A 26,063-nucleotide genomic window follows, 5' to 3' on the forward strand; every position below is an offset into this window, starting at 1 on the left:
TGAATTGCAAATTGAAACTATGAAACTTGGCTATTTCCTTCTTATGCCTGCAATTCCAGTGTTCACCAGTATGTGTCAGTGCCACCTACTTCAGCATAAGTTTTCTACTGATTTTGTTTTCTAGTTTCAGTAAAAATAAGATATTTATTATGTTGTAGTCACTTGAGGCCACAGGATCACAGAGCAACCACTGTGTGAAATTGGTTTATTCTGTTTTTCCCATCAGGCCTTTCCTAAGAGTTCCCACAAGGAGGCTTTTAAATAGTCAAAGGCCAGTGCCATTTTCCCTTGTTCTTTCTGAGGACTTTATTTGCTTTTCAAAATAATTTTCTGATTTACTGGCAGAGAACTGGGTAAAAAACTTTTGACTCAGGATCATTTCTGTTTTCTTTCTTTCTTTTTTTAAAATACGTTCTTTGCTTACTTCAAGTATAAAGTTACATTCCTGGCCTACAATTTTCACCTAGCTGATTGCCATAAGCTTTCTTCAACTGAGACTTCAAGTGAATTTCATCTCATCTGCCAGTGATGATCTGTTTTAGCACCTGCCTGGATCACAGTGCTGAGAAGGATAAGTGATGTCTGTCAGGAGCATGGAGCTGGGAAATTGAAACACACATGACAGGTATTCTTGAATGATGATAAAATCCCTAATTTGTGAGTATTTAGGAAAATTTAAAAATAAAAATAAATTTTATGAAAATGTGGGATATAGGCATCTGATTATCTAAGACTCTAAACTTTTAATGTGCAGCTCTAAGCATGATAACGAAGTTGTTCTTAGCAGATTTTTCAGAGTACTCTAATAAAACAGTTTAATAAAAACAGACACTTAATATGTACACTAAGAGTAATCACTTTGAGTTTTGACTTTCATGCTGCTGAATACTAGGTTTGCACTGAGTCACTTAGCGGAAAGTTATGGTTGGAACGATTCTTCACCTAGAATTTAAAAACGGCCAACCCTTTCATATAATTAGCATCTAGGCAATGACATGGGTCGTAACACGAGACAAAGACAGATTTTCAAAACTAGCTGAGCACTATCGTGAAGGGTAAAACATGGATGTTCAGATTCATGGCAACAACTTCTAAGAGAGAAATCTGAAAAAGAGAGAATAATTTGCTTTTACCTCATTGGAAACACCAGAAGAATGATCTTGAACATAGTCCAGAGCCTTTTTAGGAGGCTGGGTGCAGATGCAGCACATAAGCAGAAGTGTAGAGATGGAATGGAGGAGAATCAATGGCAGCAAGGAATGAACATGTGGAGAAGGCGACAACAGTTAGAGATCAAGTGGTGACAGCATCAGATACACATAAAGAGTGACATGAATGGAGCAACATGGGGCAGCCCGGGAGGAGGAGTGCAATGTCTGTAAATACTCTCAAGCACTGGGCAAATGGCTAGCGTTCAATTAGTATATTTATAAACTCATTTCATCAAATCAAAATCAGCACTCCTAGTCTTTGGCCACAGAGGAAACGCAAGGTATATTAAAGAAACACTGAAGGAGCAAGTGGATAGCATGCTGGTGAGCTTCCGTTGTGTGGCTGAAAATGCTTAGACAACACTGATAATTTAGGCTCAGTATAGAAATGGGTACAAACCCTGTAAACTATCTCATGAATAAAATAAAGCTGGAGAATCTTCCCCACTGACATAAAATGCATTTATGTTAATACTACAATACAAATGGGAAAAAATGAGAGAAAACATTTCTCCTATTAGGTAACAAAAGTTCAAGGGAAAATGTTTTGTTTTTTAAATTCACTTGCAGTCACTTTGGATTCAGTTCAATAAAACATAATGAATGCATTTTAATGGAAAAAATGACATCCAGGATATGGACATCCAGTATGTGGCCAGGATGCAAGTACATATATCAGTATATAATAAAGCAAAAGAAAAATCATACTTTCTGATTTCTAATTAAAAACCCATTGGGCAGTGTTAACTGGCAAGCTACTGAAGAAGTTCAAATTCATGACATATATGTGACCTGTGTCAAATGCTCTGTTGTTGGTAAACATAATCCCTAAAATAAAATTTGAATTATTAAGTGAAGTCTTTATTTGAGGGTGGTGTTGACTCTTTATCTCAAACAAACTGAGCAGTTTCCATAGGCCTAATGGAGGAGCTTCCTCTGATGGCAGTTTAGGGATTGAGATGCAGCAGGGGCGTTCACTAGCAAGACTAGATAGACATCAAGGTCTACAGGGTTTCCTATTTTTTTCCCTTTTTTATATCTTTACAGGTAAGGGAGTTATTTTATAGTGGAACTAGTCTGGCAGTATATTAGAACCTCCCAGAGATCTGTGTTGTTGTTTGACTGGCCTGGGCTCAATGACTGATTCTGCCATTATTCTGGGTATATTCCTTAACCTCTCAGGTCCCCATTTTGGTCTTACTGGAGGGCCATCAGAAGGACTCACAGAGTTAAGGAATACAGAACCTTGCACTCTGCAGAGACGTGGCAATTCCTCAGCAAATGAGGGCTACATGACAGTAATTATTGGGAATGACAGGGCACTCCTATTTTAACTAGATCAAAATGAACTGTAAACAAATATAAATCTTCTATAAAGCTGCAATCATTGTCTAAATACTCTAGGACAGCTCTACCTCGATGAATTAAATTTGCAATTAATTAGATACAAAGTAAACCTAATGGATGATTTGGAAACACCACGTGGGAAGCAAGTCCCTGCGCACTTAAACCGCTCCATACGGAAGTGATTGTGGATTATTAAGCTGCACCACATCTGTGGTGTTCAGCACTACGTATTCAGTTTTTGTTTTCTAAGCGACACCTCTCTCTTTTGATAATGGCATATTAAAAAAAAATAAATCAAGCAACATTCTCCTATTTATCTTATAGTAATAGTCTAACCTCACTTACCGGGCGTCCAAACTCCAGTTCTGAAAAGAATTTATACCAGGGCTCATTTTCTAAATCTATGTCATCTGGATTTATGCGATCGGTCTAGAGCAGACGTGAAGGAAAAGGGAAGGAAAAGGCACACTGAGCCGTGGGGGAAACGCCCCGTGGTAGGAAACGCGCGCATCCTCACGCACATGCACCACCGCTTCCAACACACCTCAGCAGGAGGGAGCGGAGGAAGGAGAGCAAAACGAGTAAATTAGGATATGAAAGAAGATGAGCCTGGTCCATGGCATCGCGAGGCCCCTGGGTGTGTTCCCTGTCCACCATTTCTAATTCTCTCCTTCGCTGGAAGCATAAACCCTGGCAGCCTCGCTTGGGCAGCAGCACGGGCAGTGATGGCACGCCCGAGTAGTGATTAACACAGGTGCAGGTGAGATGCCAAGCGTCTCCTCTGGGCTAGTCACGCCATCGCCCCGACCTTCCTTGGTAACAAGCATCCCAGCACGGGTCTGCTGACCAGGGGCGCGGGGCTGGGGGGGCGGAGACACGAGGTGCCACCCGAGTGAGAGGTGCTGGCAGCCTTGGGGGCTGTCGCTGGAAGAACCCCAGCCAGGTGGCAGGGGGAAGGGGCAGCAGAGGGACCGGTGAGTTGCCAGCCTCTGGCTAGGCCTCCTTAGCCTCTGGAGAACAAGGGCGACCCCCGGGCTTCCCGACGGGCATTAGTAAGGTTGCAGAAGGAAGGAGCTCACCCGGGTGGGAGAGAGAGCTGGGGCGTGCGAGCTGGGTGCGGGGAGGCCGCTCCTGGGCGGCGGGGAGGGGCTACGCGGCGCTTCTCCATAAGGTGAGGAGGACAGAGGCTTCAGGCTGGGTTCTCTCGGAACAGGTGTCGGAGTTGTTGGGAGAGGGGGCTGTAAGAAAGAGGGGTGAAGGAGACACTGATTCATTAGATGGTTTTTTTTGTTTGTTTGTTTGTTTGTTTTTTAATGGAACCCAGAGGGCACCAGCTGGCTGTGTGCTGTGTCCTGCCTTAGGCCTGGAGGGAAAGGCCAGTGAGTGCGCAGGGTGGGGCCTGGGAGCCTCAGGGATGGTCTGGACCACCGCAAAGATCAGGACGGCAGAGGAGGATTTTCTGAGACACCCTAAGTTTCACTTTCTTCCTGCTTACTCTGAGCTAGAGGAAGGGGTCTGGTACAAACATGTTTTCACAGTAGGGGCTGATGGATGACTGGAAGGGGAGGGAGTGTAGGATACATCCCACCTTAGTTTCTTTGGATTCTAGTTTAAAGAAAAAGCCAATTTTTACGACTGACTTGACCCTCTCTGCTCATTTCTGAATGCTGTATTTAAGACAGAACAACTAGAAGTTTGAGAAAACCTATTCAGTTACTTTAATAATAGAAAAGAGATGCCCAGCGTTTATTTAACTCTCCCAGAGCCTTAATGCATGCAAATAATACGTACTAGATTGATTCAGGCTGTCGGGTTTTATATTACAACTGGATACTTAAAGTACTACATGGGCAGCACTATTTCTTTGATAATTATCGTATGACACCAATTAAACATGGTACTATCAAATAGTATAGTATATTAAGTCGGAAAAAAAAGTTCTAAGAAAAGTTATTTGGTTCCCTAAAAGCCATTCGTCATTCTGTGACTCCCAAGACATATTTCAGGAGTGTTTCTTAAGCACTCACTGACCCAAAAAATTCCCTATGAATTCCTTACAATTCTTGAAAGGACCTCAAAGACTTCCGATGAGTAGCTACCACTCATTTTTTTCCTTTTGTATATATGTATATATGTATATATGTATATATGTATATATGTATATATGTATATATGTATATATGTATATATGTATATATGTATATATGTATATATGTATATATGTATATATGTATATATGTATATATGTATATATGTATATATGTATATATGTATATATGTATATATGTATATATGTATATATGTATATATGTATATATGTATATATGTATATATGTATATATGTATATATGTATATATGTATATATGTATATATGTATATATGTATATATGTATATATGTATATATGTATATATGTATATATGTATATATGTATATATACATATACATATACATACACACACACACACACACACACACACATATATATATATATATATATATATATATATATATATATATTTGCAGTACTGGGGATGGAACCCAGGAGGCATTCTACCTCAGAACTACACCCCAGTACTATTTTTTCTTCTTTATTTTGAAACAGGGTCTCACTGAGTTGCAAAGGGCCTCACTAAGTAGCTGAAGCTGTCCACAAACCGTGATCCTCCTGTCTCAGCCTCCTGAATGCTGGGATTACCAGTGTGCACCACCACGCCCGGCTTACTACTCGGTTTTGAAAGAAATGTTTTATAACCTTTATAATGTTGGGGGCTTAGAAATATCCATATTCCAAAAAAAGCCACCATTTCGACATGAACTGGTTCTAGTGTGCTGTTGACTTGAATTTATAACAGTTTTCTTAGGGATAAAGAGTCTACATTGAATAATAAGTTATATACCAAATACTTTAATATTTGGTTTTGTTTCAGTATTTTATAATAAAATATCCCAATTATTACAAACGATGGTAGAATGGTTTAAGGCTACATAATAAAAAAGTGCAAAGGCCTAAGTTATCCAATAGATATAGTGATCATAATTATAAGATTGTCCAGTAACACTAAGAAATGTTTATGATAGGATGCTAAGTGATAAAAATAATATAGCCATATACTTGTAGAGTAGTTACTATGGTATTTCAAAGTTGGTATTGAATGAACACAGTAAAGAAATACACATATACAAAAAGATCATAATAGTGTTCTGGTATTGATACAGTTTTTTTTTTTTTTTTTTTTACGGTACTGTGGATTGAGCCCAGGGGCATTCTACTTCTGAGCTACACCTCCAGCCCTATTTTTTATTCTTTATTTTGCAACAGGGTCTCACTAAGTTGTGAAGGGCCTCACTTAGCTGAGGCTGGCGGTGAACCTGTGATCCTCCTGTCTCAGCCTCCCCAAAGTACTGGGATTATAAGCATGTGCCCCCATGCGTGGCTTTTAAAAAAATATTATTTGTTTAGTCATAACGCTACTTCTGCAATACATAGAATCAGAGAGAATTTCCTATTATGTATGGGAATATGTTGCAGAAATCCAGATATTTTTCCTAGTTTATGCCAATATTATTTATTTTTAAATGATATATTGACTTTCTGAATACATTCAAAAGGATAAAATATTCTTTTTTTTTTTTTTAAAGTGGTACTGGGGTTCCTGGAAGCCCTTCTACCTCCGGGCTACACTCCCAGACCTATTTTTACATTTTTATTTGGAAGCAGGGTCTCCTAAGCCAGTGCGCGCAGCTGGCTTCGAACCTGCGCGATCCTCCTGTCTCTGTCTCCCAAGTGCGGGGATTGCAAGCGTGCGCCACCACGCCCAGCTAAAATATTCTTTTTAATGCAGAGGAAAAGAACAGACGTTACTCCATAACAGATTGAAGGCCACTTAAAAAAAATAAAGCACACTTGAGTGTTCACTGTGCAATGCCAATATTATTTTTAATTTACATTTAGGAAGTAACAGTGAAATTGGTAGAAAAATATTCTAGTAGCTAATTTGCTATTTTCTGTTTAAGAAGTTGATTCAATAGTTGCAAAAGTATTAAGATTTTGTTGTTACAATTACAATTGCAATTTTCTCCAATTATTATTTAGATCATCATAGATAACAAAAACATAATTATCACATGGAATGGTTTTGCTGGAGCTAATTTTCAGGAATAATTGACATTAAAAATTTCTATTAATTTGTATTCTGTGTAGAGAGGCACACTGTTTTTTTCCACAGCAAACTAACCTCTGAATCTTTCAAACTTCACAGTTCCTATTTTTACATAGTTAGTGATGATCAATATTTGATTTTATAGTCTTTGCTTTCAAGTCCAGTATTTTGTTTGCTAAAATAAGACAGAAAAACTTTTCTTAGCAGAAACAAAATTTGCTTAAAGAACATTATGAACAGTAGAGGGCAGCAAATACACTAAACCAAGAAGGCTTTTACCTTAAGAAAAATATATAAAGCCCAGTGTGGTGGCACAAGCTTGTAATCCCAGTGCTTGGGAGGCTGAGACAGGAGGATCGCACAGGTTCAAAGCCAGCCTCAGCCACTTAGTGAGTTGCTCAGCAACTTAGTGAGACCCTGTTTCCAAATAAAATATAAAAGAGGTCTGGGAGTATAGCCCAGAGGTAAAAAGCCTCTGGGTTCCACCCCCATTACCACCAAAAAAAAAAAAAAAAACCCAAACAAACAAACAAACAAACAACCCCCCCCCAAAAAAAAAAAAACAAAAAAACAAGCTGCAAGTCTCAAAAAACAAAACATAAAAACTGAGGGAATGTATTTTTATGCTAGACTGTGGACAAGAGGGCAGAATATCTATCATTCTGTACTACACTTTGTAATGGCAATTTCCCATTAATTATGACTGTTATTAAAATTTTAAATTTATAGTCAGAGTGAACAACTATCTACAATCAATGCCAACAAAAATTAGCAGGAAAAACACACAAAACAGTAACTAACCAACAAGCACCAAAACTTTGGAATGTAATGAAGAACACACAGGTGTACAGAACCTCTATGAAATAAAGTGCAAGGGGCAGAACTGGAATGTTCTCTCTGCTGCACTTTACCTAGCTAGTCTTTGGTTATGCAACAATTAAACATGTTTTGTAGCAATCCAGAGCCATGCTAAGGTACACAGAAACCTCACAGTGTCACATAGTCAGCCAACAGAAATGTCCCCGAGCTAATAATCTTCCTAATTCAATATTTCCCTCCTATAACATAGAAGTTATTTTGCTTTCCGTCAAATAGTAATACTCAGGAACCTATTTAGAAGGTATCATTATGCTTCACTCTAAAAGGAAAACACAGCCGGGTGTGGTGGCCCACGCTTGTAATCCCCGGGCTTGGGAGGCAGAGACAGGAGGATCGCGCAGGTTCAAAGCCGGGCGCACTGGCTTAGGAGACGCTGTTTCCGAAATTAAAATGTAAAAATAGGCCTGGGAGTGTAGCCTGGAGGTAGAAGGGCTTCCAGGAACCCCAGTACCACCAAAAAAGAGAAAACACACACACAAAGATACATATGTACATCTTTCTAAACTTCTTATAAAATTATGTCATGTTCATGAAAATAGATGAAACTTGAGAATATTATGCTACGTGAGATTAGCCAGGCTCAGAAAGTGAACAGTTGTGTGTTTTCTCTCAGCTTCTTTCATATCCTTAATTAGAAAAAAAAAAAAAAAAGCAAACTTCTGCTTAGCACTAATTTCATGTTCTCAGTCCAAGAGGAAGTGCTTAAGAAAAGCTAAGACTTCGACTCACACACCATCCCTGTGTAAAAGCTACCCAGGGCGACGCGTTTGGTAAGGTCTTATGTTTTCTGCGATTTAGAAGCAGTTAGCTGCCCTTTTGGTTAAGGGGGTCCCACTGTTCTCAGTCTTCCCACTGAGTTTACCCTTTCTTTATGTTGCTCCAAACAACAACAGAAAAAGGGCTGTGTTCGTTCTTGAAATTTTAGCTCATTAATTTTAAGCTTTAAAGCATTGAATGCTATGTTTTATATTTATTGTGATCCCACAAATAAATGCTATTTACATTGTTAGTTGGAACAATTGTTTAGAGTTCAAAATAGTAGATAAAACTCCTACAATGTTTGTGGCTTTATCACTGAGCGGCAACTTTTGTTATAAAGAAGCTTATATTCACCAATGATTTATTTATTTATTTATTTATTTATTTATTTATTTATTTATTTGTGATCCTGGAGATGGAACCCAGGGGCCTCTACCTCTGGGCTGTGCCCCCAACCTATTTTATATTTTCTTTTTGAAATAGGGTCTCACTAAGTTGCTGAGAGCCTCACTAAGTAGCTGATGCTGGCTTTGAACCTGTGTGATCCTCCTGTCTCAGCCTCCCAAGCGCAGGGATTACAAGGGTGTGCCACCACGCCCAGCTTCGTTAATTATTTAAATCTCATTTTGATTCTGAATTATTTAAATCTCATTTTGATTTCAATGCTTATTTATTTCTGCTTTCATTATTACTTGTATGTTTAGTTATTGTAGGAAAACATAACATCTTTTAAAATTTTTTATCAATAAAAAAACCCAGGAGGTCTCAAACAGATGCTTTTCTGTGTATAGGGACTGGGAAAAGGACCCAGGGAGTTTCTACCTCTGAGCTACAACCCATCTTTATTTTGTTTTTTATTTTGAAAGAAGGTATTGTTAAGTTATCATGTACTGGTCTAGAAACTGTGATCCTCCTGGCTCAGGCTTCTATTACTGGAATTATAATGCTGGAATTATAGGTACTTGTATAATAATGGAATTATAGCCTAATACTGGTTCTATAATACTGGAATTATAGGTATGCACCACCATGCCCAGCTACGGATGTTTTCTTAAGAATAAATATATGAGACAAGAGAGTTGCATATTTGAGGACAGACTCAGCAGTGTAGTGAGACTCTCAGCAATCTAATGAGAGCCTCTTTTAAAAATAGAAGATAAACGAAGGGCTGGGATATAGTTCCAAGGTAAAATGCCCCTGGGTTTAGTCCTCACTACTCTCCTCAACACACACACAGATTTTAAAAATTCACATGACTCATCTACAAGCACATTCAGTTTAGGTGACATGTAAAGTTTTTAATAATATAAAGTTAGTAGAGAGTCTATATGATTGTCTTAGGGAATAAATTGTGGAAATGTGGTTCTCTTTGGGAGTGGGGAGTACTGTGAATTGAACTAGTAGCATTCTACCTCTAAGCTTACACCCCGGCTCTTTATAAAAGATCGAAACAGGGTCTCGCTAAGTTGTTGATGGTCTCAGTAAGGTGCTGAGGCTGGCCTTGAACCTGCAACACTCCTGTCTCAGCCTCCCAAGTACTGGAATTATAGGTGTGTCATCACACTTGAAAAAATGTGGTTCAGTTTGTGAATCACGTAAGTTAAATTTCTAATAATTACAATTTTTTTCTTTAGACCAAACATTAGGCCTATTTAGTCAACATTTCTAATTTTATACTCAAATGGATATTTATGAGCTTCCAAACAGTGCATTTAGCCAGGCGTGGTGGCTCACGCTTGTAATCCCAGGATTCAGGAGGCTGAGACCAGAGGATCGCGGTTCGTGGACAGCCTCAGCTACTTAGTGAGGCCCTCTGCAACTCAGTGAGACTCGGTTTCAAACTAAAGAATAAAAAGCAGGGGTGTAGCTCAGAGGTCAAATGCTCCTGGGTTCCATCCCCAGATCCGCAAAAACAGACAAAACAAAACAAAACAAACAAACAAAAAAACCAGTGCTTTTACTTTTGCTTTCTTGTTAAAGAACATAAATCCACATGCTACGGATTCCTATGAAAGAAGCTGGTCTCTTTGCTGGGGTCTGGGGAGAACTTTTGTTCAAACACTGCTACTCCTCTTTGCCTCTTTTGTGTCTTGGAGAATCATGGAATTAGTGAGCTGCAGTTACTAATAGCGGTGTGTTGAATCCTTCCTGCATGCCTTGATGGAGACTCAGTGGGCCTTTTATCATAAGTGTGTAGATTTCATAGATAAACAACAGAACAAAGATTCAGTTTCTCACCAATTTTACCCACTCAGTGTTTACTGATTTACTTAGACATTCAGTGAATTATTCATTGGACACCTACCATGTGCCAGGCTTTGTATTAGTTGTCAGGAGTATGATGCTGCACTAGACATGGTCCCTACTGTCAGGAAGCTTAAAGTCCAGAGAGGACACAGACAAGTAAACAGATCATCGCAGCTTTGTGAGATGCGGGTCACAGGGCCTGGGGGGTTGCAGAGAGCCCTGGGTGCCCAGCAGGGAGAGCTCTAAACCTAGCGTTCAGGAGGGAGGATTCCCTGGAGGAATTGTGACTGTGCTGAGATCTGTAATACTAGTACTTGGGAGTCTGAGACAGAAGGATTGCAAGTTCAAGGCCAGGCTCAGCAGTTTTGGAAGAACCTCAGCAATTTAGCAAGAGACTGTTTCAATAATAATAATAATAATAATAATAATAATAATAATATCCAGGCGTGGTGGCGCACACTTGTAATCCCTGCACTTGGGAGGCTGAGACAGGAGGGTCGAGCAGGTTCGAAGCCAGCCTCACTGGTTTAAGAGACCCTGTTTCCAAATAAAAATATAAAATAGGTCTGGGAGTGTAGCCCGGATGTAGAAGGCCACCCCAGTACCACCAAATAATAAATAAATAAATAAATATTAAAAAATAAATAAAAAGTCTGGCTGTGTAGCTCAGAGGTAAAATGTACCTAGATTCAATCCCTAGCACAAAACAAGCCCCCAAACGAAACAACAAACAAACAGACAGACAGACAGACAGACAAACCAGGAAGGAGTCTCAAAGCTGTAACCAAGAGACAGGAATAATGTAGGAATTTTATCCCCAATGATAGGGCCTATGAATGAGCTCTAGGGGTGAGCATGGAGGATTCTTTTCATGTGCCAAGTAAGAGGTTGTTGCTTATTTGCACAAATGTAGACCTAGTCCATGTATGTGTTAAATGACAGGACTGAAGTTACTCAAGGTAGAGACTGTGTCCCTAAAACCCAAAGCCTAGCACATAATTGGTTTAACCTTTTTTTTTTTTTTTTTTGAATGAGTCAACAACAGAAATATGCTGATGGGAAGCTTCTAAAACCAATCCTGTTTCCTGACACCATAGCGATAAAAGCACTCCTGTACAATTATGATGTTCATCATCCTAAGAGCCTCATAAACGACCAGAGTGATCATTAAAGTTATACTATTTACATTTAAGTATGAGATTCATTATTTTTCTCTTTTCATGCAGTGGTGATATTGTGGGTCCCTTGATTCTCATCCTGAAAAAGTATCTTAGAGCCTACCAATCAGTGGTCCTTTTTTCCTTTCAGTTTCCTGTTGAAGTACTGTTACTCTAAAAAGTATGAGTTACTTGAAGAAAGAAAAAGAGGAGTTGGATAAATATTGAATTTGAATTATGTGATTGCAAGGTTTGAACATGATTCTTAAAAAACACAACCACAAATACAAGGTTTCAAAAACTAAGACAAGTACACTTATGTTGGGTTGGGTAGGGCCAGGATTTCCATTTAAATTTCAGGATGGCCTTGTATTCTTTCCTATATAATACTATGATTTCTTGGAGCTAAAAAAGAAAACTCCCCTTTTCCTCTCCTGTGATATGGAAACTCTTTTAAGGCTAAGACAAAAGTAAATTGATATGAAATGCTTTTATATAAGCAAGCTTGGAGATGCAGAGAAATTGGAGAGTTTTAAAGAGATATTGAGGGTGCTAATCTCAGAGGAAGCAGAAAATACAAAAGGGAGGATTGAGAAGATGAAAAACCAAGAGGGCCAAAGAAGAACCTATTTGTTAATTTGCACTTAGAGGAGGCAAGTTGTTTTTTCTCAAGTTTATATATATTTTGTTTGCATATAATAAAAATAAAAATAAAAAATACTGCAAAGTGAAATATAATCTTGATCCATTTGAATGACAGTCAGGAAGCCCGAGGCTTGGTAACCTGAGAGGCATTTAATAAGACTCAATTAAACAACTTGTTGATATAAGGGCATTCAAAAATTTCCTCAATATGTGATAGAAATATTAAGATACCAATATGCAAGTGAAGGGATGGACCTGCTTGTCCACTTATATTGGGGATGTTAATGATTTTTCTCATTATCAATCTAGAATAGAAATGAAGCATTGCATTTATGAGTATTTTTAAAATGGAATTTAGATCCATGATTAGGCACAGCATAGTTATATGCAAATGAATCTAGCATATATACATGTATTATATATAGTTATTAAGGTACATCATTCAAGTATGAAACAAGAGGCGCATATGATGATACAAAATAAATATGATTTCTAAATAAAGCCAAGTAAATAAATTACCTCTGTGACAAAAATTGCTAAACAGTATGACATTCAGCTTTACTGGGGAACCCTGGAAGCCTAGGGGCCTGGCATTCTGATTAATGAAATGTGCTTACTGGTCTTTCATGCTGCAGAATTGATGACTTCCCAGGTTCATACTCAAAAATGCTCCTTGGCTCAGACCGGAATTTTCTGGTGTCCACTTTCCTGTCTGGAGGATCCCAATCATGCCTAGAAATAAACAATAAAACATACCATTAAAATAACCCTAGCCAGCTGGGGGTAGTGGCACCGTTTGTAATCCCAGCATTTGGGAGGCTGAGACCGGAGGATCACGGTTCGCGGACAGCCTCAGCTACTTAGTGAGGCCCTCTGCAACTTAGTGAGACCCTGTTTCAAAATAAAGAATAAAAAATAGGGCAGGGGGTGTAGCTCGGAGGTTGAATGGCCCTGGGTTCCATCCCCAGACCCGCAAAAAAAAAAAAAAAAAAGTAGAAGAAAAAAATATAATCCTGTATGTGAGAACAGTTGTATACACTGTGCGTTTTGTTTTCAAAGTTAATTTTATCATAATTTTTTTTAACAAAGAAAAAACTCAGGATAAAAAGGTAATCTGGGAAAATACCACATTATGTTTTTCTTTACATACATGATATAAAGACAGACACAGCTTTTTTTTTATATTGTATTTTAGATTCCTCTCTTTCTTCTATGCAACCATCCCACTGCTGGCTAAAAGGCTCGGATGAGGGGCTTGTGGACATGCAGGTAGTAATCTGCCAGTAAAGGCCTGGGTCACTGATGGCAGCTGTGTGTGTCTGAGTTTAAAGTAAGTGGCAGTAACTGCTCCACGGAGCCAGGAATTTTTAAACACCCCCCCCCCCCCCCGCTCTGTGGCCTGGCTTTCCTGATCCAAAGTGACAAGGTGTAATGCACCACTGTGTTTGATCTTATTTCTTCCAAGTGCATCAGTGTTTGCCTGTGAAAAGTTCAACAGTGTCCCTCGGCTGGCATGCGAGGAGCCGGCAGAGGGGCATGAGATCCCTCTTGATGTTGGCCTTGAAAAACCAGAGTCCAGCATTGATCTCCTTGGAATCTGCTCTCTTTCCCCTGAACTCATAAGTAATTCAGAGGCTGTCAAAGAAGGACTTAGCAAGTACATTTCAAAGAAGGACTCGGGAAGTCAAGTCTTGCCTGGCCACTCACTGGGAATAAAGGGGAAGGCTCCCTTTTGAGAAGGAAGACAGACTTATTGATGGTACATTTCTTAGGAAGAATGATTTTCTGACTTTGAGAAAATTTTGATTCCTTGGAATGGGATAAAATTCCAACTCCAGACCATGTAGGAAATAGGCGTTGAAGAGAATTGGGGGCATGTCTTAGCTTTCTATCAAAATGTTGAGTAATACAGAGCACAGTTTTCCCATCTGTGTAAAATACAGACAGTAAAATTGTGTCCTTTTTCTTTGCAGAGGTGTTTGTGCATTACTACGAGACAATGTATTTAATAACCATCTGGATTTTGTTTTTATTTTGTCCTGTAATACTTGGAAATGAACCCAGGGACATCCTACCTCTAAGGTACACCCTTAGCCTTATTTTATTTTTATTTTGAAGCAGGGTCTTAATAGGTTGCTGAGCGGCTTGCTGAGTTGTTGAGGCTGGTCTGAAACCTATGATCCTCCTGTCTCAGCCTCCCAAGTACTGGGATGCTGGGTGTGTGCCACTATGCCTGGGACCATCCTCTTCTTTATAAAAGATTTATTTTCGGCAACATGTAGTACAAATAACATATTTAAATCTGAGTTAATTTTAGTTTATTTTAAAGATACCATTTTGTGTCCAGACAATTAGTTCTTACTTTAACAATATTATACTTTCTAAACACATAATTCATCATGAGAAGATTGATATTAAATGAGAATTCCTTCACACATGGTATATGTCCATTATTTTTGTAGTATTATGTACCTAATATGATCATTAGTTATTGTAAAGGGGCACTGAGTATGAATTTTCTGGGATTGTATGATAGATGAGTCTTAATAACCAGCATTAAAAAAGAATTTTTATATATTATTACTCATTAAATGCCAGTATAGATATCATAGATTTGGGATTCAAGCAGAAATGAGTTTGAATCCTGGTTTGGAATATTAGTCATAATCCTAATAAAATTAAACAATGGATATGTGTTCACAAATATTTGAGTGTGAATAGTGTGTATAAAATATTTCAGTGGATAAATGAAAATTAAAATCAGCTCAAAATGTTGATAGAAATGAGTCATAGATATTTGTTGATTAGCTAATGATTTATGATTTCTGAATAACTCTCCTTGTGTTCAGAAAGATATTTTCCTAATAGATCTAACATTTTAAATCCAAAGAAACTGAAATGAACTACATAACAAACTGCTATAGCAAGGGAAGTCCATGTCCACTATTTCTTTATTTATCTCTTATATACACTTATTGATCAAAAAGTAGGAGCTGTGCCCATATAACTTGAAGTTGAACTTAAGGCTATGATAGCATGGCCCAAGGCTGTGAAAGCTTCTGCTATATTCTCATTAGAGAGGTCCAGATGGTATATGTATGGACTAATAAGATGATACCCACATTCTCTCTGAAAGGCAAGCACCGATTCTTCTACTAAAGTCTATGTGGCTGTGTTTTTTTATCCTACGCTAACTATTGGTCACTTGGGGGAAATGCCTTACTTTTCTGTTGAGGACCGATCTCTTGGCCGAAGGGGTGGGACTGGAGGTGGGATGTGTGGGGGAGGCACAGGGGAGGACGCATCCTTAAAGGCATCGGTGCCGTTGTCAGACTGGCTTTTGGAAAGAGGTCTGTAGGTCTGGGTCTTTGCAGCAGGATGTGACTGAGCGCTGTAGGATGGGTTGTACAGACCTACCATAAAACAAACAAAACAAAGTTCATTAAGTTGTCTATATTCCTTAAATATCCAATGATTTTGTCAAGATTATTATCAACAAGCATATTCATAAGGTGAACATTAGATGGCCACGTTATATATCTATTTATTAATATTATTAATTTATAGATAATTATTAATTGTTAATCAATAATTAGCTAATTATTAACTAACTAATGATTCTCTGGGTCTCATTCCCCCAGATGCATGATAACCTTGTTGAGGGTTTATGTTTTCTTGTGCCTCACAAAGCACCTTGTGTATACAGCTTCTTCAATAGTTGGCTACTATCTTAGAAACAAAGATAGTAGATGCTTTGTCTACTGGCTAAATAATTAAATCTGTAGGGGTTCTTCAGGGCGATATGTACCTGGGTTTCAACATGCCAATTAATGAGACAAACTTCAATATTAAAAAGTTATAAATGAATTCGGAATTTCCTACAACCACAGTCTTTGGAGCTAAGCACTGTTTACACTCTTCTGCTCCCCCTGAAGGTGCACACAATGTCCACCCCAGGTGAAGAGAGAATCCCCTGCCCTTACAGTTTTGCCTCAATTCCACAGTCATACTTTAACTTTTGAGCTAGATAAAGGGGCTGAGTCTGGTGTATCTGTAATCAGGACTAAAATTAGAGGAAATATATTAACTTCTACTATATTTTGAGGGCGCCAAGATCTAAAACTAGAGATCTCACAACCTGCTGAGCTATTTTTAATTGTTTTTTTTCCCCTGCCTTTAGAGACTAGTAGCGAAATGCCTAACAGTTAAAGAGCCTGAGTGCTGGACGGACTTTGGATGCCAAAGATGGGAGCGCCTTCTGCTGTTCTACTGCCAGCCGAGCAGAAGGACCCCTAAATGAGGGTGCAGATGACAGAGGAGAGATCATAACAACAGTCCTGGACCTGTAGCTGGGAAAAGAGAGGCAGCCCTGTGAGAAATCTTCCGATGCAACATTTAGGAAAAAGAGATGAAAGGAACCATTTTTTAGGGGCCCCTTACTCCAGTCAAAGACCACTCTGCGGGATAGCATCATACTCAATTCCAAGTGGAAATGCCGGGAATTGAAGTTACTCTATCATGATCATCAGCGACTCAGAAAAAGTGGCCCGGGCAGGTGGGAACTTCAGGATCTTTCAGTGAATAGTTGGTTACATTTTGGAGCAAAAGCCTGGACAAGGTCACAAAACACTTTGCTTGACTTGTTTTTGGGGAAGTGTATCTCAAAGATCTTACGCAATTGTAATTGCTCTTTCTGCTGATATAAGAAGATCTTTATCTGTACCCTGGTCACAGTATGTTCTTTCACACTGTCCTCTACACTTTGGTTAAACATTCCTGAAGTTGAGAATAAACAAAGAGTGGGAATGAATGGGATAAAACAGTATCGGTTCTCATCTTCATGTGAAATGATCAATTTTTTTGTTCTGCGTGCTCTTAGAAAAGAAACCAAGCAATCAGAAGAACTCAAAACCTGTGGTCAAACAATGTAGTAAAAAAGGGTGACTGTGTAGTTCTTCCCAACACCATTGAGCATCAAATAGTCATTGCAAGCAAGGAAACCCATCCTACCTGCATTATATGTATAGGGAGTATTGTACATGTCTGTGTCATCATCTAGAAAAATGAAACATAAATATTATGGCAATACAAATTCTGTCACCATGTTGCAATAACAGCAGAACTTCAGAGATACAAAAGAAATTTTCTAGAAAAGCAATGCATTTTTCTTAATCCATCACTTCCATTTGTATATCCAAATACTGTTTTTTGCTGGCCCTCTACAGGTAGTGGATAGGGAGGGATAGAGGGGTAAGCCCAGAACACTTGGCGGTCCTCCAAAGAGCATCTCCTAAGAGGCTTCTTGGCTGCTTGGGGGTGAGGCAAAGGCATAGACCTGTGATTTGAGGGGTGATGAAACAATAGGAAGGAGGCTGAGAAGATAAGAGGCCATGAAGTTTGCAGGGGTATTGCAATCTTGTGTAAACAAAATCTCCATAAAAGAGAAATATATATTCTGCAAACCTAGTCAGAGACCAGAAGGATATACATACCCGGCTTGTGCACCATATGAATTTGCTTAAACATTGTCTTGTACCAGTCCTTTGGTCGGTCAACTGTCTGTGAAAGAGAAAGGTCAACAGGTAATAAATCTGGCTTCAAATCAACACTGCTCCTCAATGTTTTCATTGCCATTACTATTTCATTAATAGTATATTTCTATTTTTTGATAAAATTTCAAAAATTTCTGTTGCTTTACTATTACTTGATGATAATTTTAGTAATCTATTCAGTCACATATATAGTTTTTTTTTTTTTTTGTGTGTGTGTGTGTGTGGTACTGAGGATGGACCCCTGGAGCACTGTACCTCTGAGCTACACCTCCAGCCCTAGTTTTTAGTCTTCTTCTTCTTATTTATTTTTTTTGGTGGTATTGGGGTTCCTGGAAGCCCTTCTACCCCACTGGGCTACACTCCCAGGCGTATTGTTTATACTTTTTTATTTGGAAACAGGGTCTCTTAAGCCAGCACGGCTGGCTTCGAACCTATGCGATCCTCCTGACTCCGCTTCCCAAGCGCGGGGATTAGAAGCGTGCGCCACCACTCCCGGCAAGTCTTCTTATTTTTGAAACAGGTTCTCACTGAGTTGAAAAGGGCCTCATTCATGAACCGCGATCCTCCGGTCTCAGCCTCCCAAATTGTAGTTTATAAATAAGATTACTCTGCCTTTGAGTTTATACTGAATTGGAACACTTGATGCTGTGGTTTTATTTGTTCAAATCATTGCTGCATCCAGCACTAGGTATCAGATATTGTCACACATATTTATGCAAAATTAACTGAATAAAACTTCTTGCAAAGTTTGTATAACTTTTTTGGTAATACTATTATTCTTTAAAAAAAACTTTATTGAGCGCTCTATCAAAACATTATGTTTGGAATTAACTAGAAAATGCTCTCAACACACACTGTATTCTGATTGCTTAGATTAATAGAAATAAATTTAATATTTAATAGTATAAACCAATAAAATTAATAAAATACTGAATATATAATTCAGAATCCTAGACCAAATCTCCAAATATAGATTTTGTTACAAGATTTCTTTAACAGAATAATAGAGGGCACTCGACTTTTGCCCTGCTAAATTATAACGAGGGTAGAAGTTCCTTGTGCATGGCAGGCTCTAGACATAGCAGAGATGGGGTATAGTGAAAAGATGAAACTAATCAGCAATCTTGAAGATTCAAATCTTGGTTCTTTTAATTACTGCTGACTATATCCTAGAAACATAAGTTTGGGAAAATTATACAACTTTTGTGAACCCTAGTTTTTTCATCTTTAAAAAAATAATGGTATCTGTGTAAAGGATTGTTATGAAAATTGAATGAGACTGATAAATACAAAAGGGCCTAGAGTACTACCTAGAACATAATAAAAGTTCAGTCAGTAAAACAGAAGGGAACTTCCAATGTTTGTAGAATGAAACACTGAATGAATCTAGCTTTTTGAATATAGCTCTACTTTACTATATACCCACAGAAGTAGACATACTTTTATAGGCATAATTAAACAGTTTACTTGGCAAAATTTTTATCCCAACTCTTTCAGAGGTACTTAGCAAAGAAACTTGACCATTCTGTGTACAGTAACTAAATATATCAACATTTTCAAGATAGTTCTTTTGATTTAAAAATTTGATTGGGACTGCTACAAAAATATTCTTGTATTTTTTATACTGAGCATCGATTTAGATCTTATATTTTTATTTTCCTTTTAGAAATGTGGTCATTGAATTATTCATCTGCAAATTGACAGTCTTGTGCCAGATGATTCTGGAAAATGCACAAATGCATATTGACATTAAAGACTACTTGACTTTGTGGAGAATTACTTCTGAATTCTAGGCTCTTCTTAAAATGGAAAATTGAGGGGATTGTTGATTGACAAATGGTAGAAGCTGGTGAAAAGGAGTGTAGCAATGGAGAGTCAGACTTTTATTTGTGGGTTCAAACAAAGTAACTGGACATATACCTTATTTTTAAGTGCTGGATGGAGATTGAACCGAGTACTTTGTGCACGCGAGGCAAGCACACAATCACTGAAATGTGCTCTCAGCTCAACACGTGTTTTTTTGTGTGTGGGTCTGGGATGGAACCTAGGGGCATTTGACCTCTGACCCTACACCTCCTGTCTTATTTTGTATTTTTATTTTGAAACAGGGTTTCACTAAGTCGCAGAGGGCCTCACTAAGTAGTTGAGGCTGTCAGTGAACCTCAACACGTGTTTTTAAAATTTGTTTTTTATTGGTACATTGTAGTCATCCATCTTAGTGGAGTACAAGATGGCAGAGGAGTACATGCACACATCACTCACTTAGCCCTTCCCCAATTTCCCGATTGACTCTGATATGTTTGTGAATGTACATCATGTACGTTAGTGAGTTTCCTTCTTCCTACCTCCCATCACCTCCAGTTAGGCCTCCTTTTCTTTTTTGTGTGTGGGTCTGGGGATGGAACCCAGGGGCATTTGACCTCCAAGCTACACCTCCTGCCCTATTTTTTAATTCTTTATTTTGAAACAGGGTCTCACTAAGTCATAGAGAGCCTCACTAAGTAGCTGAGGTTGTCCACGAATCACGATCCTCCTGTTTCAGCCTCCCAAATGCTGGGATTACAAGCGTGCACCACCGCACCCGGCCTTATTTCTTATCTATGGTTTTTCCTCCTTCATCTAGAGTTCATACCATGACCCTTTTTCTCCCTAGCTTCTGAATATTAGGAAGAGCATCCAATTTCTTACTTTTGTGATTGACTAATCTCACTTAGGATAATGTTCTCCAGTTCCATCCATTTCCCTGTAAATGATATAACTGAAGAGCTTCTGTACAGCAAAGGAAATTGTCAAGAACCTCAACAGAGAGCCGACAGAATGGGAAATTTTTTTTTTTTGCCAACTATTCCTCTGATAGAGGACTATTATCTAGAATATACGGAGAACTCAAGAAACTCAGCACTAAGAAAACAAATAACCCAATCAAAAAATGGGCAAGTGAAAGACACTTTATAAAAGAAATTCAAATGGCCAATAAGTGTATGAAAAAATGCCCAACATCATTAGCAATCAGAGAGATGCAAATCAAAACTACCCTGAGATTTCACCTAACTCCAACCAGAATGGCAACCATTCAAAACACCACCAACAAAAAATGCTGGGCATTTGTTGGAGAAGTGGGAACTCTAATACATTGTTGGTAGGATTTCAAATTTGTGCAATCACTTTGGAAAACAGTATGGAGGATCCTCAGAAGAATGAGAATAAACCTACCATATGATCCAGCAATACTACTTCTGAGTGTCTACCCAAAATAATGGAAACTAATTACCAAACTAATGCATGCATATCTATGTTTATAGCTTCATAATTCAAAATTGCCAAACTATGGAACCAGCCAAGATGTCCATCAATAGATGAATGGATTACAAAACTATGAGATATGTACACAATAGAATTTTACTCAGGCATAAAGAAGAACAAAATTATGTCAGCACGTGTCTTTAAGGGATCTTTATTTTCAGAAAAGACCGGTTTCTTTTTCATTAAGACTCATTTATTTTGCAGGATTAGAGCAACAAAAAGTAAGACATAACTTTGTGAAAAAATGTTTTTTAACCATACCTGGAAACAAGGAAGCCTAATAAGTAATGTCACCAGATGTTCTTTTCCCTCACTTGCTGTATCAGGCAGGATCTCACGGTTATGCCATCTGCTGCCTTTATATGGTGAGCAGGGAAATGCTCAGACAATTGGCAAAGGAGACCATAAAACTGGTAAAACAGGAAAACTAAAACTCAACGTCCCTTTCCAAAAATATTGTTAAGCCTTTAAAGTTCCTTTTATAAATGCCATCATGGAGACTGTTATGCCTAATAATGAGATTATGAAAGTGGAGGTCTGTTCAAATTTGAGGAAATTTACTTTTAGATATGTCCTTCAAAATCATTTTACATGGACAGTAACTGCCAAGACGTCACTAAGTATTTGTTACTATAACCTTGACTGAAAAGACTTTGATTTTTATATTCCTACAGTTTATGAACATCAAGTTCCAAGCTGATTTAACATGCAGAGATTTCCAAAGAGAAAGCAGACCTATTTTCTACATACCAGTACACAGTGATTCAGTTCTATTTTTGCTCTGTTCCAACTTTAAAAATGGTCAAACGAGTGTTATATTTGACTTAGAAGTGATCTTATATGTCACTTAAATAGCTAGCTTTAATTACACAATCTCATGGGATCTGAGGTCTGAGCCCTAGTGATTTTTTGTTGTTATTTTTCAGAATGGCAGTAAAAGGCTAACATAGATATCCCCAGGCACATGAGTGACTCTGGAGAGTCACTGTTGATGATCAAAATAACTCAAAAGTAGTATATATTGATTCTTAAATTTCTGGAGTTTATAAGTCACCTTATAAAATCCTCTTGCCTTGATATGTGTTGGCTGTCTAAGATGATACTATAACATGCTGCATTGGGACAATACTGCCTTTGGTGTATACACTGAACAGAAAGCAACTTGAGTCTGAGAAATCATTCCTTTCTACACAAGTGAGGAAGAAAAACAACCTTGGAGATTTTCATCCTGCGGTGGCTCAGAGGTGACCTTACTCAACATTTATAAACACAGCTATACTTGGGGATGTGCTCTGTAGTGCTGCAAAATAGTAAACGTGAGTAAGTCTTCCCAGAGCTCCACCTTCTTTGTAAAGCTTTAAAGGTTTAAGTAGAGCACAATTGTCTATAAAAATTATAGTTCCTTAAAAGGAGCTTCTGGGTTACTTCTATTTTATAAAATGAAATTAGTATCACATGTCTAGTGTATGTGTTTGTTTATGCATATCTAAGCATGCTTTTGATTTGGAAGTTGATAAAATGATATACACATTTTTTAATTATTTGATTTTCATTGTTAAAAATTGACATGTCAGTTTTTTTCTTTAATGACTAATACACAAATTCAGGCATTGTTAGTTAAAAATTATGTCCCATGGATAAAAATACTGGACCAGGTCTGTATGTCCATTTGTATATATTATTTATTGACATAAGAATATGCCCAGAGGTTTCAGATGAAATCTTTTTAGACAGAATATAATTACAACCAATATATATATCATACCTCCGGGTGAATTAGACAAAACCAGTGGCACCGTGCCTGCCTGACTGTATCCTTACATTATTAGGAAAAAAGAAAATCTCATTTAACCATTCTGAGTCAGAGGTCCTAAAAGGACAAGTGACAACACCATCATCAGAAACATGTCACCATCCTAAGACTGAGAATATTAGTTACAATCCCTGAACTTTTTCTGTCACTTAAATATAACAATCATCCATTCCAACACAGATTTATAGAACTCTATATAATTAGTCACATTCAACACTATCACAATCTAGTGAGTCTAAAACTCCAGCACTTTCTATACTGATTTATGTTTTGACTTCAACAATCATATAGATATATATAATAATACAATTTTAACTCTTCTCGGTATATAAGCCACATAATTCTCAAATAATAAATGCAAATTAAAAGAAATTCCCCTAGTCTATCTTTAGTGTTTTTTTTTTTTTGTTGTTGTTGTTAATGTTTCCAGTTACCACTGCTCTTTCATCTGATATCTTTTCCATTCTTTCCCCCTACCCACGATTGTCTGTGGTTCCCCAGGTTTGCATTCCAGGGAAGCAGCTCCTGGGCTGGCAACACCCCAGCCTTTTATGTGGGTTTGGCAGGCAAAGTGTAAGCAGCCCAGCCAGGAGGAGCTCCATCCTTGCACCTCCCCCGACTGTCACCTGCAAAGATGTGGCTCTCATCCTGGTGTCCCCAGTCTTCCTTCTCCCGACAGCACAAGCCTCAAACCTCCTCTTCAAGTGGACCTGGTGAGCACACAGCTGCCCGCCCGCCCGGGCTCTCGGGCTCTCTCTCAATAGCTGTCTCTGCTTCTGCCGAGCTTTGCCAGAAGGGGCTGCCCCGACACCATGAGCAATGCTTTGGCAGAGTTTAAGGACTAAAAAAAAAATCCCAACACTTTCACTTATCATCCCCGGAGAGCTCTCAGCGCCCGGCCCGCTGAGGAGGGAGGCTCAGATGTGTATTTTTTTCTTCAGTTTTTCCTTTCGGTGACATTAACTCCCTTCACTCCAATCATCTCACCTCTGGACTCCCAATTCACAGCTCCCTGTCTCCTGGTGTTAGCACACATCCATTTCAAGAAACAAATCACTGGTTTATTTGCAATGCTTGTGGGAATTCGATGCAGTGAAAACTTTATTTCAATCCGTCTCTTTTCTCTCTCTACCTCTGTATCTCCTTGGCAAAAGGTTAAAAAAATTTTTTTTCTATCATTTAACAAAATCACAATTTTCACGACTCTTAATTCAAATGGAAAAAGAGATTGTCTAAAGTCTCTTCAGTGAACAGTTCTGTTTCTCTACCACACATCATAATATTCATGAGAACTCAGTGGTACAGAGAGCAATCCTCATTATATAAGACCCTAGGAAAGCACAAATCCATGCACAATCCATCCTTTGTAGAGCCCCTTCAGGCCCACACAGAGACACATGCTGCCATTTCCTACCGTTCTGATTGCTGTGGGGATCCCAGATTCGTCCACCGGCCCGATTCCTGGGTAGTGCGGGGCTTTGATGACTGTCACTCTCTTCTCTTCCTCTGAGGACCTGTACAGTGGTATTGAGCTGCCGGTGGTACCGTCCAGAGACTGCGCATGCTGGGAATATGTCTCTGCAGAATCTGTGCAGAAAACGTGGTAAAACATTATATTGGAGGTACAAAGAATGGTGCCTCTTGTACATTTTTGAAAATTGTAACTTAAAGTTCATATTCCATTACTTCATGTTTTAATTCATTTATTTTATAATTGAACCACTCACTGTGCAGGGGATGGTGTGTAGATATATATTGAACAGGCCCATAACAACTGAGACCTCACCAGCCTATGAAGATGGGTGAGGGGAAGAATTATATTTGATGAACGACTATAGGGCAGCCACTGTGAAATAAGCACTTTACATGTTTTTCCTCATCTAGTTATCTTTGGGGCAAGAATCAATTTTATAGAAAAGTAGGCAGGAGCTGAGAGAAGTTTAGTAATTTCCCCCAGGCCAAAATGTTCACAAATATGATTGCTGTGATATGGCTATTGTTATTTAAAACCACTGGAATGTACTTTTAGACAAATGATAGGGCTGGTGAGCCAATGACAGAGATTCTGTAAAAATAAGGTGAAAATAAAAATCACTGAAAAATTTTACATCCAAACATATACTTGAATGTGAAAAGTTCTGGATAAATAAATGCTTTTAAGTGATTTGTATTAATTAAATTTTATTTAAATACTCAAGATGGCCATACTATCTTTTGTTTTACTTTGAAATGGCAAAGGCACGACTTTATATCCTTTGAGGATGACAATTGCCCTCAAATATAAACTGCATGAGGCTAATCAAGCTTCTACTTTCATATCATCTTTATTAATTTCTAGTATACTTTTAGAAGAAACCCATGGTACACATGAGCAATACATATTCCACTCCTGTCTTTCTGCAATTAATTTTGATTTTTTGGTGACGGAGAATGATGCTTTGTTTATGCTATTTATACCAGGGTTGGGCAGGTCTGTCACTCAGAAAGTTCTGTGTGGAAATGAAAAAGTCCTTATGTTTCAGGATAGGATTCATTGATTCATTCATATATACATGTGTGGATATATACACACACATGATAGATATATAACGTATTTCATGAAAAATTGTGCAAAACATCACAAGTAAACATTTAAAAAAATTTAACTCATCTGTGTAAGAATAATTAGAGTTACAGTCTCTCTAAGGTGAAATCCACAGAAACATTTATAACACTTATTACTATTGTGGCTATTTTCAGTTTGCTTTGCAACAAAAAAGTATTTTTAAAATGAATGAGCTGAGGTTGTGAATAAAACCACTTCATGTTTCATTGGATATAGAGCTATTTTCTTTTCCAAGTTACTTTATATGCAGTCGTGATGCAGTGTTTGATTCTAGTTGACTTCCCCTATTTAACCAAAAAGGACATGAGTGAGCAACCATGATGCTCATATTTTATTTTTTATCAGTAATGAGTGGTTTTTGAACACTTACTGTGCATAAAGT

General features: G+C 38.2%; 1 protein-coding gene across 23 annotated transcripts in view; it reads right to left on the bottom strand.

Moving 5' to 3' along the window:
• Window positions 1–26,063, bottom strand: part of SORBS2 (sorbin and SH3 domain containing 2) — a gene marked incomplete at both ends in the record, with an annotated part of 96,201 nt that overhangs the window by 47,969 nt on the left and 22,169 nt on the right. For 5 of the 23 annotated variants that reach the window (XM_080710621.1, XM_080710620.1, XM_080710618.1 and 2 more), the window contains 7 exons: window positions 1,134–1,190; window positions 3,638–3,796; window positions 13,026–13,140; window positions 15,632–15,821; window positions 17,419–17,463; window positions 17,901–17,967; window positions 24,491–24,663. In XM_080710621.1, coding sequence (XP_080566747.1) covers window positions 1,134–1,190; window positions 3,638–3,796; window positions 13,026–13,140; window positions 15,632–15,821; window positions 17,419–17,463; window positions 17,901–17,967; window positions 24,491–24,663 — 806 coding nt within the window. Of the gene's footprint in view, window positions 1–1,133; window positions 1,191–2,903; window positions 2,988–3,637; window positions 3,797–13,025; window positions 13,141–15,631; window positions 15,822–17,418; window positions 17,464–17,900; window positions 17,968–24,490; window positions 24,664–26,063 lie in introns of all 23 variants that reach the window. The other 18 variants (XM_080710616.1, XM_080710631.1, XM_080710617.1 and 15 more) reach the window with 9 other exon arrangements.

Source organism: Muscardinus avellanarius (assembly GCF_963383645.1).
Source record: "Muscardinus avellanarius genome assembly, chromosome: 14".
NCBI lineage: Eukaryota > Metazoa > Chordata > Mammalia > Rodentia > Gliridae > Muscardinus > Muscardinus avellanarius.